Raw genomic sequence first — 13,944 nt, 5'->3', positions numbered from 1 at the left:
CTCATGTTCCTCACTTTTCCAAAAGTGAGCATCAAACTGTGGGGTAAACTCAGCTTCAGTATCTCCTCCTTGATTCACTCGTGCTCGCTTCTTAAATCTTTTTTTTTCCTTTTGTAGCAGGAGCTGGTTGAGAAGGAGAAGACATTGTGCCTACACAACAAGAGAAAATCAGTCCAAATGTCAAACAATTACATATCATGAATCCAATTCCACAATTCCAGATTTAGAACTCTTGTAGTGGGGAATTTTGATCAAAACATGTATGAATTACAACCCCACAATGCCATAATGTAGACCCTCAATTTTGTATGAAACAGGGCCTGGGCGCTAAAACGGTCGCACTGAGCGTTTTAGCGCTAGACCTTAATGTGTGTAAAAACTGGACGGGCGCTAAAACGGTCACACTGAGCGTTTTAGCGCTAGACCTTAATGTGTGTAAAAACTGGACGGGCGCTAAAACGGTCACACTGAGCGTTTTAGCGCCAGGCCAATTTTTGGGTCAGGCATTTCCACGAACACCTTGTGTGTGTGCACGCTGGGTTGTTGTTTGAAGACAACTGAGAACCAACACTCACTGGATTTGTTGTCTCATTCTCAAAATACCAGTCAAAAGCAATAGTTCAGGAGAATAATACCAAGAAAACTAAATCAACATGCAATCCTACGAAGATACAGGCAATCAACATGTGAATGCCCTAGAAAATGCCCAATAATTGCATGCTTCAGATATGAGAAGTGATGGAGGGAATTGAGATGAGTTACATACCTTGATGTTGATGAGAAGATGTGGAAGAAACTACGAAGATGGATGATACAAATGTGAGATAAGGATTGCGTTGTGGAGAACAGAGGCAAAGTATAAGAATGTAAGGGGAAAAGAGAAGAGGAACTCTGTTATATCGAATTAGTGACAGGGCACTAAAACGTTGGCTTACCAGCGTTTTAGCGTCCTTGTCCAGAGAAAAATACACACTTTGTGCAGCACAGCGCTAAAACGGTCAGACTTAGCGTTTTAGCGCTGTTGGCCAGAGTGCATGGATTGGTGTTGTCAGTGAACGCTAAAACGCTCATAATGAACGTCTTAGCGCGCACAACCAGAGAGTTTCATAATGATAGAACTCTGGGGACGCTAAAACGGTCATGGTTGACGTTTTAGCGCCCAGCACAAAGCATAAAATTTCTCTTTGATTTTTCAAGAAAAAAAATTCTCCTTTTCTTCTTCCTCTTATGGATATGGTATGAACATGGAATTACATACCTAGGGTTGCCTCCCACTCAGCGCTTGTTTAACGTCACGAGCCTGACGGTTATGATCTATTTTACCTCTAATAGAGCAACTGTCAGTAGTTGCCTATCCACAGCACTTCCAACATATAACTTCAATCGTTGACCATTGACTGTAAAACTTCTGTCCGAATCCAAAGAACTGATTTCTACAGCCCCATATGGTTTCATATCCTTTACCACAAACGGTCCAGACCATCTAGACTTTAACTTCCCTGGGAACAGCTTCAACCTGGAATTGAACAGAAGTACTTGATCCCCCACCTTGAAGTCTCTAGGTGTGATCTTGCTTTCATGCCATAGCTTTGTCTTTTCCTTATACAAACTGGCACTTTCATAACCAGACAAACGAAACTCATCCAATTCATCCAGTTGTAATAATCTTTTCTGTCCCGCTGCTTTGGAATCAAAATTCAGATATCTCACAGCCCACAAAGCCTTGTGCTCCAATCCAACTGGCAAATGGCATGCTTTTCCAAACAGGAACTGAAATGGAGACATCCCAATAGGAGTTTTGAAAGCGGTCCTGTATGCCCATAAGGTGTCATCAAGTTTCTTGGATCACTAGGTCCTAGCATTCCCAACAGTCTTCTCCAATATTCTCTTCAATTCCCTGTTGGAAATCTCAACTGACCACAAGTCTGTGGGTGATATGGAGTGCTTATTTTGTGCCTCACTCCATACTTAGCCAAGGCATACTCCACCATCCTATTATCAAAATGAGTGCCCCCATCACTAATGATAGCTCTAGGGACTCCAAATCTTGAAAATATATTCTTTCTCAGAAAAGCAATCACCACCCTGGAATCATTGGTTGGTGTAGCTATAGCCTCAACCCATTTGGAAACATAATCAACTGCCACCAATATATACTTGTTAGAGTAGGAAGAAGGGAAAGGTCCCATAAAATCCATACCCCAAACATCAAAGATCTCCACTTCCTGGATATTGTTCAACGGCATTTCATGTCGCCTAGAAATATTCCCAGTTCTCTGACAGTTGTCACATGCCTCCACAAACTTCTTTGCATCCTTGTACAAAGTGGGCCAGTAGAAGCCACTCATCAAAACTTTTGCTACAGTTCTCTCACCTGCAAAATGTCCACCATATGCAGAACCATGACAATGCCACAACACATCCTTCTGTTCTTCCTCTGGAATACACCGTCGGATCACACTATCTGAACATCTATAGAAAAGATATGGCTCATCCCAAATATACCTCTTAACATCATGCAGAAATTTCTTCCTCTGTTGCCATGTTAAATCCTTAGGCATCAATCCAGCAGCTTTATTGTTGGCAAAATCAGCAAACCATGGTGGTGTACTGATAGATAAGACTTTATCCCCAACCATCTCTGTTACAGTACATATTGCCAAAACATGTTCATCAGGAAACTCTTCTCTGATCACTACTTCCGGCCCTTCTTGAAGCTCTTTTTCTGTAATCCTGGATAAGTGATCAGCCACCAAATTTTCAACTCCCTTTTTGTCCTTGATTTCTACCTCAAACTCTTGCAACAGTAACAACCAGCGGAGCAATCTGGGTTTAGCATTCTGCTTGCTCAACAAATACTTTAAAGCTGCATGGTCAGTGTAAACAATAACTTTTGATCCTAACAGATATGGCCTGAATTTGTCAAATGCATACACAATAGCCAGTAATTCTTTTTCTGTAGTAGCATAATTCTTTTGTGCATCATTTAAGATCTTACTGGCATAGTAAATAACATGCAACAATTTATTCACTCTTTGGCCCAATACCACTCCTACGGCATAGTCACTGGCATCACACATTAATTCAAATGGTAATGAAAAATCAGGTGCCATCATGATAGGTGCAGTGGTCAACTTTTCTTTTAAAACATGAAATGCATGCAAACATTCATCATCAAACAGAAATTCTTGATCCTTAACTAATAACTTGCATAATGGCTTAGCAATTTTTGAAAAATCTTTTATGAACCGCCTATAAAATCCTGCATGACCAAGAAAACTCCTCACACCCTTAACATTTACAGGTGGAGGAAGTTTCTCTATCACAGAAATTTTTGCCCTGTCCACCTCAATTCCATTCCTAGACACCTTGTGTCCAAGAACTATACCTTCTGTCACCATAAAGTGGCACTTCTCCCAGTTCAAAACCAAATTACAGTCTTGACATCTTTTCAAAACAGAATCTAAATTCCCTAGACATACATCAAAATCAGAACCAAATACAGAAAAATCATCCATAAAAATTTCAATGCATTCTTCTATCATATCAGAAAAATGGAAAGCATGCACCTTTGAAATGTGGCAGGAGCATTGCATAAACCGAAAGGCATCCTCCGGTATGCGAATATTCCATATGGACATGTAAAGGAAGTCTTCTCCTGATCCTCTGGTGCCACGGCTATCTGATTGTACCCTGAATAACCGTCCAAGAAGCAATAGAAAGCATGTCCTGCCAACCTCTCTAGCATCTGATCCAAGAAAGGAAGTGGAAAATGATCCTTCCTGGTTGCCTTATTCAGCCTCCGGTAATCAATGCACATTCTCCAGCCAGTGATTGTCCTTGTGGAAATCAACTCATTGTTCTCATTTTTCACCACAGTCATCCCCCCTTCTTGGGCACGGTCTGCACAGGACTCATCCAAGCACTGTTTGAAATTGGGTAAATCATCCCAGCATCAAGCAACATTACCACCTCCTTCCTCACTACTTCCTTCATAGTGGGGTTGAGTCTCCTCTGTGGTTGCCTTACTGGTTTGACCTCTTCTTCCATCAATATTTTGTGGGTGCAAAAGGAAGGGTTAATACCCTTGAGATCTGAAAACTGCCATCCAATAGCCATTTTGTTCTTCTTGAGTACCTTAATCAATTTCCCTTCTTCCTCATCAGACAATATTGCATTAATGATTGCTGGATATGTTTGATCATCCCCAAGGAACACATACTTCAAATGTGAAGGTAATTCCTTAAGTTCTACCTTAGGTGCTCCTTTTGGAATGTCATCAATCTTCTTCTCAAGCTCTTCCACTTCTGGCTCTTCTTGGTAATCCTCTGTACCTATCTCTTCTTCTGATCTTTGTTCCTCCACTGGGAATTCTTCTTTTTTATTCACTTCTTCCACAACCTCCTGTATCACATCCAATCTAAAACAATCCTCCACATCAACAGGATGCTTGATGGTTTCAAATACATCAATTGTGACTGTTTCCTCATCCACCCTTAGCAACAACTTTCCTTGTTCAACATCTATCAAAGATCTTGCAGTTGCTAAAAGGGTCTTCCTAACAATAAAGGACTTTCTGTATCCTCTTCCTCCATGTCAAGAATCACAAAATCCACTGGAAAAATAAACTTGTCTACCTTGACCAAGACATCTTCAACCACACCTTCAGGCCTCTTGATAGATCTATCTGCAAGATGCAGAATAAGATTGGTCTCCTTCAAAGTGTTAATTCCCAAAGCTCTACATACTGTCAACGGCATCAAGTTTATATTGGCTCCCAAATCACACAATGCCTTTCCCACCTCCACATCTCCTATAGCAATAGAGATACTGAAGCTTCCTGGATCTTTCATTTTTGTTGGGAGCTTCTTCTGGATTAGGGCACTACACTCTGCTGTTAGGGCCACTGTCTCACCATCAGTTAATTTCCTCTTCTTAGTAAGAAGATCCTTCATGAATTTTGCATAGTGAGACATATTTTCCAGTGCTTCAGAAAATGATATGTTAATTTGTAAATTTTTGAAGATATCCAGAAATCTTGCATAGTGCTGCTTCTGAATCTCTTTCTTCAACCTCTGAGGGTAGGGAACTTTAGCATAGGGAGATAAACTAATTGGCTGTTCTTTCTTGTCAGCCATCTTCTTCTTTTCCCACTTCATCATCTTTTGTGGGGAAGCATTTTTACCAACTTCAACCTCTCCTTCATTCTTATTGTCCTTCCCTTCCTCTTCTTTGTCAACTCCAACTATAACATCTCTAACAACTACTTCCTTCTCACTTTTCTCATTTCTCATTTTCTCTCCTTCATCATCAGAGACTACATCTTCAACCACAACCTCTTCTTCATTCTTTTTATTTTCCACCTTCTTTTTCCCTGGTTGAAGTACCAACCCACTTCTTGTCATAATTGCTTTACAGTGCTCCTTAGGATTCACCAGTGTATCACTTGGAAATTTCCCTTGTGGTCTCTCTGATATCTGTCTTGATAATTGACCAATCTGGGTCTCCAAATTTCTGATTGATGCTTCCTGATTTCTGAAAGAAGTCCTGGTCTCCTGCATGAATGCAGTTGTCTCTTCCCTGAATGAAGTAGAACCCTGAATATAATCCTGAGTTGTCTTAGATAACTGAGCAAACGCTTTCTCCCATGCAGCAGGATCACTTGACTGCTCCTTCATATGTGGTGGTGGAGGATGTAATGGTGGATTCAATTGGTGGTTGGAACTATAGCTGAATCCTGGGTGTTGATTCTTGTTTTTCCATGGTGGCATATAAACATTCTTTCCCTGATTGTTGTAGTTCCTTTGATTGTTCTGATCATACCACACTCCATTCACATCTGCTTGTTCTGATGATCCCCCATAATCACACTCCTCTGTCACATGGCCCTTACCACAGATAGCACATACACTCTTTGTTTCCACAGAAGCTACCTTTTGTGAAGAGAGTTGCTTAATAAGGGTATCTAATTGTTGCTGCTGTTGTCTCTGTGTCTGCATCAGTTGATCATTCCTTGCCAACAAAGCATCATACCCATCCAACCTGATAATTCCTGTCCTTCTGTCAGCCACTGGAGCATTATCAAATTCTTGAGATGCTAATGACTCAAAGATATCCAAGGCTTCTTGAGGGGTCTTGGTAGTCATTGATCCACCAGCAGTGGCATGCACCAAGGTTCTAGTGTTAGTGGTCATTCCTTGCAGGAAGATTGCTGCTTGTTGCCATGCCTCAATTCCATGCTGTGGACATTTCCTCAACAAAGTCTTGAATCTCTCCCAAGCCTCATAAATAGATTCTGACTCTTTCTGCTTAAAGCTTGTAATTTCATCCTTCAACTTGGCCCTCTTGGATGCTGAGAAAAACCTTTGCAAGAACTTGGTTTGCAAATCATCCCAAGTTGTTATACTTCCTTGTGGCAATGATTGCAGCCATCTCCTTGCATCATCCGTCAGTGAATGAGTGAATAGTCTCAACAGAATTGCATCTCTTGTGACACCATTTATCTTCACAGTATCACTCAACAATAGGAAGTTCTCTATGTGCAAGTAAGGGTCCTCCGCACTGGTTCCAGCAAACTGATCCTTCTGCACCAAATGTATCAAAGCAGGCTTCAATTCAAAGTTGTTGGGCTCCACTGTTGGGCGCACAACACTCCCAATTGGAGGAATCACTGCAAGAGTCATGTACTCTCCCAATGTCCTCTGTGGTGGTGGTGGTATGTGATTCTCTGCCATTATATCTTCCTGATTAACCGTACTTGATTCACCAATTTCTTGCAACTGTCTCCTTTGCCTGGCTGCCCTTTTGTGCTTCCTCAATGTTCTTTCTAATTCTGGATCATACAACAACAAATTTGGATCAAGTGTACCTCGCATGTACCATAATCAAAATTGACCAGAAATTTAACATAAACTAAAATACTGAAAATAAAAGGATGCAATCTCAGAATTCTATAGTATCAGTTAGTGTTGAAAAATAAATTCCCCGGCAACGGCGCCAAAAACTTGTTGGACGTTTAGCAAGTGCACTAGTCGTACAAGTAATAAAATGATGAGTAAAGATCGTTCCCACGAGGAATTGTGTTCAAACACCAATATACCATAGAAAACTAATTTGAATCAAATAAGAGTTTGTAAAAATCATGAATAATTTGTCACCAGAAAATTGATTTTGAGTAAATTGACACAGTAAATATGGATTAGGAATTAATAAAAATAACAAGTAGTCAGAAAACAACTTTCCTCCATGATAACTCATATAAAAACTGATCATATGATGAATTCCTTTCCATGTGATGTTAATCAACCTTTTACTTATCATCAAGATGTAATCCCTTACTACCTTGATAGAAACATTAATCAGAAACCCCAATCCCTTGGTGATTTCTTTCTTAATACATGCATGAAATACTAAGGTTTTAAGATTACATCAGAACTCTAGCATCAATCCCTTGAGTACTAGAATTCTGATGTTGAGATTATCAAATACAGAAGTCATATAAACATCCTTGTTCTATACTACTTCTTTGATAGAAATAATTAACTCAGAAAATCTCAAATCAGCACATGGAAAATACTTCATCATATTAATCAAATCAACATAATATTATCATGGAGTTCCATTGCATTCAGACTACAAAGACTCTACTCAGACATAACTAAGGAATAAATAAGAGAAGAAGAATCAAACTTCATTTCCATGTTGAAAGTCTTCAATCTCCAAACTATTACAAGGAAATCCTATTACAAAAACTAAGAGAATTTAGAGAGAAGTCAAACTAAGTTTAAGAGAGAGAGAGAGTTCAGATCCCCCAAGATCTCCCTCTAAGTGTCAAGGCTTTGCCTTATATAGTGTTACAATTAAAAACAGAAAACTGATGTGGGCGCTAAAACGTCCATAAGTGGCCGTTTTAGCGTCCATGCTTTACGTATGCTCAACTGCTTTTAACTGATTTCAACGCTAAACGTTAAGGAATGACCGTTTTAGCGTCCAAACTTGGTGAATGCTCAACTAACTTTAACTGACTCCAACGCTAAAACGTTTGATTTGGACGTTTTAGCGGTGAAGACTAGAATCTTTTTCCACTTTAGGGCGCTAAAACGCATATTGCAGGCCGTTTTAGCGCCCAAGACCAGCAATTTTCCATCTTCTTAGTGTAGCAGCGCGCTAAAACGCTCTGTGTGAACGTTTTAGCGCTCATCACCAGCAAGTTTTGGCCTCTTTCTGTAACAGGGCGCTAAAACGCTCAGTGTGGACGTTTTAGCGCTCAACACTTAGGCAATTTTTCTCCTCTTGAGCTCCAGAATCTTCTTCCTTCTCCAGTTGTCTTTCAAGCTTGCTTTTCCTACATGAATCATACAAATTTCCAATAAAGCTCTTGAACTTGTAATTGAGGACATCTTAGGACATTAACCTTGTTTTTCATCATTTAATCAACAATTTGATCCTAATTCCTGCTAAAAACCATGATGAACTAAGGGTTCATCACTCCTTAACCTGCCATCTTTCAATCCAAGGACGAAGCTTACGCCTCCAGTTCTCGTCCACCTTCCCCCGCAGAGTATGATCATGGATCCCTTTCAACTTTCTGCTCACATCCGGGATAGGTTGATCCAGACCAAATTGCCGCATGCACCTATTCAGTTGACATGCCTCTACGGTAGGGGTGTTAACGGGCCAAGCCGAGCTGAGCTTTGATCTTAACGGGCCAAGCCTATATTTAAACGTGTCCGACTGGCCTTAGCCTGTTACCTGTTACGAATATAATATTGGCCTGTAGCCTGGTTTATTTACAAAAAATAAAAGCCTGTGTGAAGCCTGTCTTAGCCTGTTAGCATGTTAAAGAATAAAGAATAAAAATACGAGAACAGAATTCCACAAAAAATCAATTTCCAGATAGAAACCTTAGCTTCCAATTTGCAGCAATAATTTACAAAGTCTACAATAAATAAATAAAATTAAAGTGAGAGAAGGTAGATAACAAGTTATATTATCTTAGCCCATTATAAAAAAAGTGCCAACAAAAATAAAAATAAAATAAATAAAATAAAAAATAAATTGACACAAACGAGCAGTGCACAGTGGAACGAATGAGTTTTTGTGGGTTTGTTTGTGTGAAGGAGGATGAAGGATAATATAGAACAACACTAGTAATTCCATAAATATACATAAATTCAATATATATCCAAATAGCATAATATAGAACAAAATCATTCAAAAAGTCTGTTAAACCAATAAAATAGGGTGAAATAAATTGATGAGAGAGAGTTATTACAAGTAGTATAAAAAGTATAAATAAATATTTATATACTAGGCTAGCCTGGGAGGCTCTAAGGCCGAGCTTCTGAATTAGAGCCTGAGGCCTTTTTATTAAACGAACTTTTATACAAGTCCAAGCCTGGTTCCAACACGAGCTTTTATTAAACGAGCTCAAGCCTTTACGAGCCGAGCCAAAGGCCCCTGGCTCGTTTACCACCCCTACTCTACGGTGTGGAAGTAAATAAGGGGTGTGACAGCAAGCCAAAGGTATTGCTAGTGTGAAGTCACGTCCAGCCACTGATAATCGATATATGGTTGCCACATCACCTACACACAAAATGGTAAAGAATATATGGTGTTACAAAAAATATACATGCATGATGAAATAACAACATACTAAGTATCGACAACCTTACCTCATCTCTACATAGTGTATCCAAGGTTGCCGGATAATGGACAACCTCATGAGGTTTAAACTTTGCCACCGTATTAAACCTGTCATCAGAAACATACATCATCAATCATAATCAAGCAAGTATAGAGTTAGTATATATGATAACTCAGTAGCGAAATCGAATGAATTTAATAAAGCGTACCGGTATCCATAATGCAAGCCCAACTCTGCATGAGGAGGAAGGGGTGGAGCAATGGGTGGGAATCGTATCCATGCCTAAATCTGAAGAAGAATATGGCAACCACCCATGTCTGATCGACCGACATCTGTTAATTCGCACAAGTTCCTGAACAAGTGTGCCAGAACCGCAGATCCCCAGCTGAAACGACCAATCTCATCAAATCCACCCCCCAGCAACGGGACTAGCCGACAACCGATATTGCTACCTCCAGACTTGTCCGCCAACAACCAACACCCCAACATGCGGGCAATGTGCGCCTTTGTGAAATATATCTCGTGATCATGATCCCCAGCATGATCAGTCCACCGGGCATATAACCGATCTAAGAATGAGATGCGGAGGTCACCTGAATGATGGAACTCATTGGCCTGTGGAGCCGCACCAAAAACAGCAGCAGAAACAGCGGGCCAATCCTCATTTGTAGATCCGGTAACGACAATACCGTCAGTAGGCAATCCCAATATGCCGGCCACATCCTGTAAGGTGATAGTCATCTCACCTTGGGTCATGTGGAAGGTATGTGTCTCTGGTCTCCACCTCTCGACCAGAGCACTAATTAATGGGGCATCGATCTGAAATAAATTATACAATTATCACGTGTTAACGAATAGTATTGAATAATTACATAAATTCAAAACGCCGTAAATTGCATACGTGGAGATGTCGCATTCGGGCAACATGGATTAATCCAGCCTGTGTAAGGTAGTCTGTGACCACCTCTGGAATAGCCCCGGTAGGTGGCCCCCCCTGTGGTTTCCCACGCCTGGTCTTCAGTCTCCTCACATGCTCCGTATTCCACACTTGTTGTGAAATATAGGCATGTTGCGTCCTCTTACGAAGGACGTCCCATCTATAAGGCCCAGGTATGATGTACATGCTGGGAACGGTAGGCTCTGGATCCGACGCATCATCCGAAGATGATGATGAATAAGCCATGACCCTAAACTATATAATATAAAACAACAATGAAATTAATCACATGTAGCAACACATTTTATGTACAAATTAATTAAGCAATGCCCTAATTTATTATCAAAAAAATTAAGCATAAACCCTACGTTTTTACTAGAATCGAAATTAATGAAATAAATATTAATACGTAGTACAGTCATTTATTTGTAATTAAATAATAATAAAACATCGAACACAAATTAAATCATATTGACATTATACTTAACCCTAAGTCACTAATAACTTCATGAATATGTATTAATCATCACACCTAACTGACTACAAAATTATCAATACACTCCCGCATTAATAACATTATACAAAATTTACGAAGTCACTATCACTATTTTCTAAATCACTAATTCATACGCTAAACCTCAATGCATAATTAAATATTAATAATCATAACTACGTAACAAAAAAATTACTATATCATTACAACATTCATAGCATGGTACAAAATTTCTAAGTGACTATCCTAATGTTCTAAGTCTCTAATATACGATCAATCCTAACATGTTCGCAAGGTAGCACTGTAATTTAAACGTATACTTACCTAAGTTGGCAGAGCTTCGCTACGAAAATTTTCGCGTTCGGTCGGGAGCATAAACCGTGGTTAGAGAGAGGTGAAATAGTGAGAAGTGAAATGGTAAAAAGGGGTATTTATAAGGCACACATGAGACGTCCCTTTTGGGCGTCACATTGGGGCGTCTTCCCTTAGGGTGAGACGCCTCAGTGGGGTGTCATATGTGACGCCCAAAAAGGGCGTCACAATATATAATAAATGTGTAATTATTCTCAAAACTGTAATAAATGTGTAATTATTTAATTAAAAAACATTATTTTAATTTTTTTTCCCTAAAAACGTAACGTTGCTACTTGAGTTGAACTTCAACTATATTTTAGAGGATGTACGAAACGACTAAATTTTAGGGGAGATGTTGGAGTAGCAGGAGAAGCTGCATAAATATGCAAAAAAACAAGATAACAAAGAAGAAAGAAAAGAGAATCCAAAGAGAAGACTTATATGGAAGATGCGAGAGCTAAAGGGACATCAACTCAAAATGCTATATTGACTGTTATGCTAATATCACCGTCCAAATTCTATCCTTTCAAAAGGATAATGCTCAAGTGGGTTAATCTTTTCCGTCTTACATTTTATCAATATCGTTTGAAAATATAAAATAATAACTTCAACAACCATCGGTCTTGCTTTATGTCATTAAATATTTTGTCTTTTACACAGAAACCTAAGAAGGAAAAGTTTATTTCCTTATATGCAATTGTAACCGAAGATATCAATAAATTTTAGGTGTGATGGTGAATTATTTCAGATTAATTAAATAATAATGAGTGTGTATAATAAAAACATGTAACTTACGCGTAAAAATAAAGCTAAATAATTATAAAATCAATTATAATTAATAATAGAAAGTAATCATAAACGGAGATATTTACAAGTAATTAATTAATCAACAAAAATGATTGCCATATATACATATAGTCTGAGTAAAAATGAAGTTAAATAATTATAAAATATGTACTAATTAATAATAAAATATAATCCTGATTGATTTCATATTTATGTGTTTTAAATTCATCAAACATTGAGTGATATATATATATATATATATATATATATATATATATATATATATATATGATTTATTTTTTCTAAAGTTTTTTTAGATAATGTTTAATGTTAATCGAAACGATATGGTTTTTCGGTATAAATCATGGTTTATTTGTAATTTTAATTTATTTTAGGGTTATAATAGTTTTTATTATTCTAATTTTTTAATCTCAAAACGATGTCGTTTCGATGAACCTTAGGCAAAATTGTCCAAAATAACATTATATATATATATATGTGTGTGTGAGAAAAATATTTCTCAAGTTGCTTGAGATATATTTATCTCTGGATATCTTAAAACTACGTTGTTTTGTTCATTTATTTTCTTATATTAATTGATTCATCTTTGAATGGTTATGATTCTATTTTTTCTCTCTTCCTTTATTACCGTTGATCCATCTTTGTGCGGTTATGATTTAGTAGCCGGAGATACAGTTATCTCAAACAGCTTGAGAAATGATAAGCCCTATATATATATAGGATGATGATCATTTTACACCAGTGTAAGTTACACTCTCAATCTTGTCCGCTGATCCCATTTATATCTAAGGACTCAAATTTTTTAGTAATGTGAGCCATTAAATACAAGTGGATCAATAGTCAAGATTGAGTGTAAGACTTCTAACTCTTACACTGATGTAAGAATATCCTGCCCCATATATATATATATATATATATATACATATATATATATATAGGGAAGGATAACTATTCGAAGGTGAATCAATTAAAATAAAAAAAATAAAAAAATAAAATAACGTAGTTTTTGGTTGACAGAGATAAATATATCTCAAGTTATTTGAGAAATAATTTTCTCACACACACACATATATATATATAGGAAGATTATATTTACAACTTTTTTTTTTTTTACAACTTCTTACAACCATATTTTATTACCGTTGATTTCTGCCAATCAACGGTTATCATTTATTGTGAATTAATAATTAATTAATGAGTTTAATTTGCTAAAATGATAACCATTGATTGACGGAAATCAACAGTGATAAGATATGGTTGTAAGAAAAAAAAGTTGTAACTATAACCTTGCTCATATATATAATCTATTAGTAAAAAAGAAATTAAATAACTACAAAATAAATCTTAATTGATAATGGAAAGTAATCTTCATTGATAGTGATAAATCAGAACATGATAATAACGGAAATATTTCAAATAATTAATTTTAATTTTTCATAAGTTAACATAATTTAGTTGATCTTCTCTACACTCTATTTTTTTTAAAGAATCCATACTTAATTAATTAGCAATAACTTTTTCCTTTAATTGCTCTATTTTAATAAGGGATCAAAACTTAGTTTACCAAAAAAATAAGAGATCAAAACTTAACAATAACATTAACAGGGTTCTCTACAGTCTCTTGACCCAGTTGTTTTGTCTCTTTCTTTTTCTAAAACGTTTCTTTTGGGGGAAGAAGAAACTACATAGCACTTCTAAGACTTGAGT

At 37.4% G+C, this 13,944-nt stretch overlaps 1 protein-coding gene and 1 non-coding gene across 2 annotated transcripts; one reads left to right on the top strand and one right to left on the bottom strand.

The window, feature by feature from the left end:
- Positions 1 to 6,231: 6,231 nt before the first annotated feature.
- Positions 6,232 to 6,338, top strand: LOC133286776 (small nucleolar RNA R71). The gene has a single exon (XR_009748176.1). It is a non-coding gene; the product is annotated as a small nucleolar RNA R71 (small nucleolar RNA).
- Positions 6,339 to 9,928: 3,590 nt separating this feature from the next.
- Positions 9,929 to 10,829, bottom strand: LOC133286774 (protein MAIN-LIKE 2-like). Its single transcript, XM_061484222.1, has 2 exons — positions 10,548 to 10,829; positions 9,929 to 10,465 (listed from the first exon to the last, which is right to left on the bottom strand). Exons 1-2 carry the CDS (start codon positions 10,827 to 10,829, stop codon positions 9,929 to 9,931), a joined length of 819 nt encoding a protein of 272 aa, XP_061340206.1.
- Positions 10,830 to 13,944: the final 3,115 nt, after the last annotated feature.

This window comes from Gastrolobium bilobum, unplaced genomic scaffold (assembly GCF_033153095.1).
Source record: "Gastrolobium bilobum isolate Gb01-03AN ecotype WA unplaced genomic scaffold, APGP_CSIRO_Gbil_v1 utg12245, whole genome shotgun sequence".
Classification (NCBI taxonomy): Eukaryota; Viridiplantae; Streptophyta; class Magnoliopsida; order Fabales; family Fabaceae; genus Gastrolobium; species Gastrolobium bilobum.
The sequence above is the reverse complement of the archived record's forward strand: the minus strand, read 5'-3'. Positions and strand labels throughout refer to the sequence as shown.

Excerpts from the sequence above, each read along its gene's own strand:
- LOC133286774 (XM_061484222.1), bottom strand. The coding sequence starts at position 10,829 with ATGGCTTATTCATCATCATCTTCGGATGATGCGTCGGATCCAGAGCCT. Across the intron at positions 10,466-10,547 it reads CCCGAATGCGACATCTCCAC|ATCGATGCCCCATTAATTAG; the intron begins GTATGCAATTTA and ends AATTTATTTCAG.